At 43.8% G+C, this 7,173-nt stretch overlaps 1 protein-coding gene across 1 annotated transcript; it reads right to left on the reverse strand.

Annotated features, from left to right (window-relative positions):
- Positions 1-4,251: 4,251 nt before the first annotated feature.
- LOC120104822 (WD repeat-containing protein LWD1-like) lies at positions 4,252-6,103 on the reverse strand. Its single transcript, XM_039116652.1, has 2 exons — positions 4,688-6,103; positions 4,252-4,599 (listed from the first exon to the last, which is right to left on the reverse strand). The coding sequence occupies exon 1, from the start codon at positions 5,860-5,862 to the stop codon at positions 4,717-4,719; it is 1,146 nt and encodes a 381-aa protein (XP_038972580.1). The 5' UTR covers positions 5,863-6,103; the 3' UTR covers positions 4,252-4,599; positions 4,688-4,716.
- Positions 6,104-7,173: the final 1,070 nt, after the last annotated feature.

Here is a 7,173-nt window from a genome sequence, read left to right on the forward strand (position 1 = left end):
CAATTAACCCTTTCATCTGAAGTTCTGTCTGAAGACAATAATCTAATTAACCCTAACCATCTTTAAGATAAACTAATTTTTCCTTAATGTTCATGCTCAAAATCATATCTTTACAGCACTGGTCCAAGTAAAAGCATATCCTTTTTAAACATATATTGCCAGTCCATTTCCATTCTTTGGTTTACATATAACGTGCCACCATATATGCCAGAAGAGAATCCTCATCAGCCCTACAAAAAATAAGTTATATATTTTCCATGAAGCAACTTTCTCTCCCTTTTTTTCCAATATCTCAAATGAGACCCTAAAAGACGAAGATTCAGGTTTAGATTCAAAATGAAATGTCAACCTCAACTATTAGCAAAAGTGCAATCTCTAGAGTTAACAAGGCCAACCAAAAGATTCTCTGGTTTTGCTCAGATATTCTCACCCATAAACGAACTTACCTCAAGAATGAATAGAGGATAAGAGCCAATACAAAACAGCATATAACGAACACTCAGTTGGAGAAGATTCTCTGGTTTTGGTCATATATTCCCCCCCTCCCCAAAGAAAAAAAATATTCTATTTGCTGAGGCCTTAACTGAAGGAAAATATTGAATTGCCAAGCTTGTGAGAGCAACTGAAGTATAGACAGTCTAAACCCATCATCACCAAACAAGGTTTAATCCCTCAAGCATACTAGCTTATGTAACCTTGTATATGAGTCACTAAATGGGCCAACCCATATTATCCAAAGAGAACCAAGGAAGATTCGAATTTAGGGGATGCTCATGATCTAATAGGTTTCACATATCATCAATTGAACTTAAGTCTTAATCAGCTACTTTTGATCTCAGAAATTTAAAGCCAGATTTACAAAATCTTTTTTGCCACGTACTCCTATTCTAGAGGCCCCTCTTCCTTTGGATAATTATCCATCATGAATGATGAACACCAATACAGGATATGTATACATCCTGATACAAATTAGCCAATAAGATAAACATCAAAAAAAGGATATTATTACAAGATAATAATATAAATATATATTTTTTACATGTGAAAGCTATCTATAAAACATAATAGATTATCACAATAATATAATCCAGACTCCATATCTTAGCATCAACATCCATGAGCTCCATCACCCGGTCATCACTCAAACCACAGACCACAAGTTATACTCTATATATAGCATCCACATCTTTGACTCTGAAATTGACTATCTACAGTGAGAAAAATTGACATCCACAAGCAGAAAGAGAGAGACTCCTCTTATCCCTCAAGTATCCAGCATCATTTTACTATTTTTCAAGAAACATGACATTTAAACCCAATGTTTGCCATGTATTCTAGCTATACAAGTGATCCGAGACGATCTCCAACACTCGAGAGAGAGTCTCGGATAGTTAGAGAATGTCGTGTCCGAGTCCCAGGCACGAGGAAGAACGCTGTGCCCGCTGTGCCTACATCCCACGCTCGACAAAGAGGAAACTCGTCGTGTCTGAGTCCCATGCACGACGAGGAGGAAGCTCGACGTGCCCGAGTCCCATGCACGACGAGCCTTGGCATTTTTGAGTTCCACGCACGATGAAGAGGAAGCTCGACGTGACCGAGTCCTATGCACGATGAGCCCTTGCATTTTTGAGTTCCACGCACGACGAGCGAGACACATGCATGACGAGCTCGGCGTTCTCTTCGAGCTTCCCCGAGCCATGCATGGGTTTGGTTACGAAAACATGGGACGCGGGGAGCGACGTTAAGCGGAGGAAGAAACCTTCTCCCGAGCCATCTTGAATCAGCACGGCTCCCGCTGCGAGGACGTGGGAGAGCCACGTTAAGCGGAGGAAGAAACCTTCACCCAAGCCATCTCGAATCAGGCACGGCTCCTGTTGCAACGACGTGGGACGTGGAGGAGCCAGTGAGAAGTAGTAGCCCGAGCCCCACGTCAATCAGTTGGAGGGGAAGAGAAATAAAAGCTGAGGTCTGGAGGAAAAAGAGCAAGGAGAGTTATGGAGTTTTAAAATGGGATTATAAGCCTCTATGGTAAAGGTACAGTGTCTGTAACAGAGAACGCACCAGATTTTAAAAGGTTCTTCCTATTAAATCCCATTGTCCTTCAAACTCTTCTCTCTTGTTCCGCGATCAGGACGAAGGCTACATGTCCCCACTTCCCTCGTTCGGATCAACAAGTACTACCAAGGTCCATTATTTTGGTACCAGATTCCGTATCATTGCCATACTAGCACGGTATTGGTATGGTATGGTACATAATATTTTTGGCGTACCAAGTGTCGATATGCCACCCGTATCGGGTATAGAGCTGGTATGGTACGATATGCCTTGTATTGTTTGATTCGGGCCGGTATGGCATACCTTGAGTACTACTTTCTAATATGTATCGGATATGTTCAAGGCATGCAATATGTAGCACTAATGTATCTTAGAACATCATGTCACATGCATCAACGACTAACAAGCATCTATAATATGATACGCTGAATCGGATTTGCAATAATGGAACTCCTTATTAAATTGAAGTACTTTATAAACTTGCAAAGCTAAGACCTCCTCTTAGGACGTGATTGATATCATTATCAAAGAGATACTTCATAATCATGCAGATTCAAATATTTGGTGATGCACCACCCAAGACTCGAACCCAAACACCCAAGACTCAAATCCAAAATATCTGGTTGCTAAGTAGAGGGGTGTGATCATTGGGATAAGCCCCAATTGACAATAAAAATGTAGACTTGAGATTCTTGAAACAATAAATTACAGGTCATCAATGACAAATTTGCCTACCTCCCAATATGGGAGTGCATACTAAAAAAAACAAATTACCATTGCAACCAACCCATGGTTTGAGGAACAGGTTAGTACTAGTCCGTACAAGGCATCCTAGATAAGTCCAACGATCGATCAGATATTTTGACCCTAACTGCCTCAAAACTGGTGAATCACGGTTTGTATTGCTTGGTACCGGTTGGTATCAAGTTCGACAAAGACTGGACAAATTAGTTGTGAGCAATACTAGCTATCTGATAAAACCCCTTGGCATATTTTTTTGTTGTCATTTTTGAACGCAAAGGAAAGAGGAAGAGGACTCATATCTAGCCTCCTCAAAGCCGAAATCCTCTATATATCTCAACAATCTCTTTTCTCACCTTTTTCTTTTGCCATTGAAAATAGCCAAACCTCAAAAAAAAAGGGAATACCATGCCAAAAACCTCACCAAATCCTAAACAAAAAACTTAAGCAACACCAAATAGCATCAAAACACAAAAAAAGAAAAAAGAAAAAAGAAAGAAAAGAAGTCTTGATACAATAATATTGGGACACCACATTGTATCATACGTTAGAACCTCAGTGTTTCGATATTGTATTGACGATCGGTTCCTAACCAATACTCACACCAGGTCCAAGTCAAACCTCAAACCAACTTTTGCCTATACAACTTATCAAGCACTAGCTTCATGTCAGTTACATACAATAAAATCTACTATACTACAAACACAGCATTATTTAGCTACTCTGTTAATCCTATAGACATAATGCCACTACTTGATCCAAATAGTTGACTTTACACTAATGGATCTTCTCGATTCGTGAGGTCAAGTCCTTTGAGATGAGGGAATTATGAGATGTTCCCTGTTGGAGTACTAGTTCAATGCCCCACTCCTAGGTGACCAACCACTTTCAATAAGCAAGTACACCAACAACTTCTTATTATGATCATCTCTCCTTCAATTAAACCCACAACACATGAGTGGCAATCTGGCCCCTACAAGTAATAGTAGGCTGAAGGAAGAACAATGTTGACTATCAAAGCACTCTAAACTTCATAACAACACTCTTGGAAGTAAAGTTTGAAGGCAAAAGACAACCTCTACATTACCAACTGGTCTCATATCCCAACACCTTTAAATAGGAAAACTTTTTGTCTAATACCTCACTTCTTGCTTAGGGGCAAATGAATGCATGTATGCAATCTTTAGTCCAGTCATCCTAACCACCACATGAAAAGTACCAGATATTGGAAGAAGGAATTATCACCATGACAAGTCGTTTTCCATTTCTAACCTCAGTAAATAAATCCCTAGGCACTAGCAAGCTATAAGAATTTACATCAACCTGATAGGCTGAGAATATTTGAGTGTACTAAAGGCAATAGACAACATGCAAAATCACAGATAAAAGAAAAAGCACTTGGAAAAACATATAAAATATAAACCAAAGGGGGAATCCTTGACATGAATCCCAGCATGAAAAATGAGAAAGAGATAATAAGATTGATGTCCTTACTAAGTCAGCTTACAGAAGGTGCATTCCATCCCTAACCATCTTTAGGAAAATGCAGTATTCTTAATACATAAGTTTTTTTTTTGCATGGAATCTTAACTTATAATCTACTGATTTTTCTGGGATAATAAATGATAACTTTAGATGTACTTCTAAGAGCAAGCAATGTCACAAGCTAAACAAACTACACATTACACCACCAGCAGGCAAGATCACAAGATCAGATCTTCACAGCAGAGAAGCAACCAAGCTGACCTATGGCCCATCGCTAATCTAAATCAAGTAAGAAACCATCGTTCTATTTTATCCCATCTGCAGCGGATGAGTAATGAAGGTGAGAAATCCCTGATATCAGTAAACAGATGATGAGATGATAACAGGGGCCAATAGATAGATGAACCTTTCTTTGTTCCTCTGTATGTCTGACTCTCAAACCCTGAGTATCTGGAGCTTGGTGGAGAAGGCGATGGCAACCCAGTCGGGCTGAGTGGAGGACCACTGTAGCTGCTCGATTTCGGCCCCGGCGGTGTAGGCGAGTATGGGGTCAAGGCCGCCGTCGGCAGCGGCAGCAGCCTGCTGGCCGCCTCCGGCCGAGGCGCTGCCTCCGGCGGTGCCCATGGAGGAGAGGTCCCAGATGAGGGCCTGGGAGTCGTCCCCGGCTGTGCAGATGTGGCAGGAGCTGTGAGGGGCCCAGGCGATGGCGTTGACGCTGGCCTGGTGGCGGTGGAGCTCGACGACGGGGAGAGTGGGGAAGCGGATGTCGAGGACGACGACCTTGGCGGAGTCCATGATGATGGTGGCCATGTAGCGGGGGTCCTGCTTGTTCCAGCCAAGGCGGACGAGCGGGGTCTCCGGGGGGTCGGCCGACTCATAGATGATGGTGGAGTGCTCCTTGTCGCGGATGTCGAAGACGCGGACGGAGCCGTCGTCGGAGACGGAGGCGAAGACGCCGACGCCGCCCCAGGCGATGTCGTAGACCTCCTTGTCGTGGGCGATGAGCTGGATGTCCACGGCCTCGCGCTCGATATCCCAGATGGTGCAGGTGGTGTCGATGGAGGAGGTGCCCACGCGACGCGGCTCCGCCTCGTTCCAGTCGAAGGAGGTCAGGGGGGCGCAGAACTCGGAGTTGCGGTTGCCGTTGAGGAGGGACCGGAGCTCCACGCGCGACGACGACTTGGAGGAGGAGTTGCTCTTCTTGTTGTTCTCGTCGTCGCCTTCGTCATCCGACGATATGCGCCAGATGCGGAGGAAGTCGGCGGAGGTGGCGAGGAGGTCCGGGCGGAGGCAGTCGCGCTCGGGGACGAACATGGTCTTGGTGGGGGGGTAGGGGTGCTCGAAAGAGAGGGCCGGGTCGGAGCGGATCTCGCCGGTGGAGTCGTCCAGCTGGACGATCTCCACGCGGTTCGGGAACTGCTCCAGGAGGCTCGCGATGGCCAGCCGGTACTTCTTGTCCCGCCGCACGCTCCAGTTCATCGCGTAGATGTGCCACGGCGCCTCGTACGTGTATATCTCCGACCGCTTCTGCTGCTCCTCCGAACCCTCCGGCGTCCTTTCTCCGCCGCCGCTACCGCCCATTTCAACCACTATTTTTCCACCCCTCTTATTTCTCTTTAGATTGCTGCTCGGAGAGACGGGATTGATTAGGATTCAGCTGGTCGGAGAGGCGACCATCGGCTAAACGGTATTGGATCGGAAGAAAGCCCTTCTTCGCCTCTGCCCCTCGAAACATCAGGCCAAACAAGTCCAGGCGATCTACCCCTGCGATTTTATTCAGCCTCCTGCGGACGGGAGCCCGCGTGAGGGACGATAGAACTATTGAGTGCAGCGATGGAGACGGTGGTATCTTAGGATCCACTTAGATGGGCCGACCGTTCTCTTATAAACAAAGCCCAACTCCTTGCCCGCCGAGCTTTGTGGCGCTTCCTCAGTAAATCTCGATCTTGATTGGACAGCATGCAAAACAATTCTCGTACCATGCAGCAATAATAGGTTCCTTGAAGCTTTCCCCTGATTCAAGAACATCACAAGCAAATCATATCTGGCCATCCTTGTAACCGTTAAGCCTGTTTAATCATAATGAGGAGCAAACACTTATGACAAATGCTTTGTTACTTGTTTTCTGATTGCATCCAGCACCATCTCAGACCACATGGTCAACTCTCTTGATTGACAAGCTGAAGAGCTTAGAAGTAATTTTTGTTCTTAAGCCACATATATTGCATCCTTGGACCCTACAGGTCATAATATACAAATACCTTCAACATGAATCCACAAATTACATTCTTTCGATGGAATCCCAAAAACCAAAAACAATCTCTATCCTTGCAAGTCCATATTGAGATTCACTGCCAAGTCCTAATCCTATTAGGATTCTTGTTTAGTTAATCATTTATTTTAATGATTTTACAATTCTATTTCTAGTTTTATTTTACTTAGTTATTCCTTCTAAAATAGTTATCTAGTCTTATTTTTTAGTGGGTGTTGGTTTTTGAAATTGAATAGGAATCAAACATCTCGCCTATATGATGCTCTATTTAAAGAGACGTTTGATGTCTCCTTTAGTATGATGTGAGACAAGAGTGAGAAACAGAGAATGAGAGTTGTTCTTCTTCATGAGAGAGAGCCTTTTTGTGTGACTCAATTTTTTAATAAAATATTTTTTTCTCTCCTAATTATTTTTCTTTCAGTATCTCTTTTTTGTTTTTTGTTGGTATTTCTTTTAGATCTTGTGCTAGCACGGTCGATCTACTCCACATAGCATGCCGTTCTATATGGTATCAGAGCCATAGGCTTGGACATCGATTATTTGTGTGTTCGTAGATCGCGTAGTAAAGAGCTTTGAGTAATTTGCTGTGCAGCGGTGCACGCGTGTAGACTCTTGTTTGG

This window comes from Phoenix dactylifera, unplaced genomic scaffold (assembly GCF_009389715.1).
Source record: "Phoenix dactylifera cultivar Barhee BC4 unplaced genomic scaffold, palm_55x_up_171113_PBpolish2nd_filt_p 000117F, whole genome shotgun sequence".
Lineage (NCBI taxonomy): Eukaryota > Viridiplantae > Streptophyta > Magnoliopsida > Arecales > Arecaceae > Phoenix > Phoenix dactylifera.

Coding starts and splice junctions, on each gene's coding strand:
- LOC120104822 (XM_039116652.1), bottom strand. CDS start 5,862: ATGGGCGGTAGCGGCGGCGGAGAAAGGACGCCGGAGGGTTCGGAGGAG.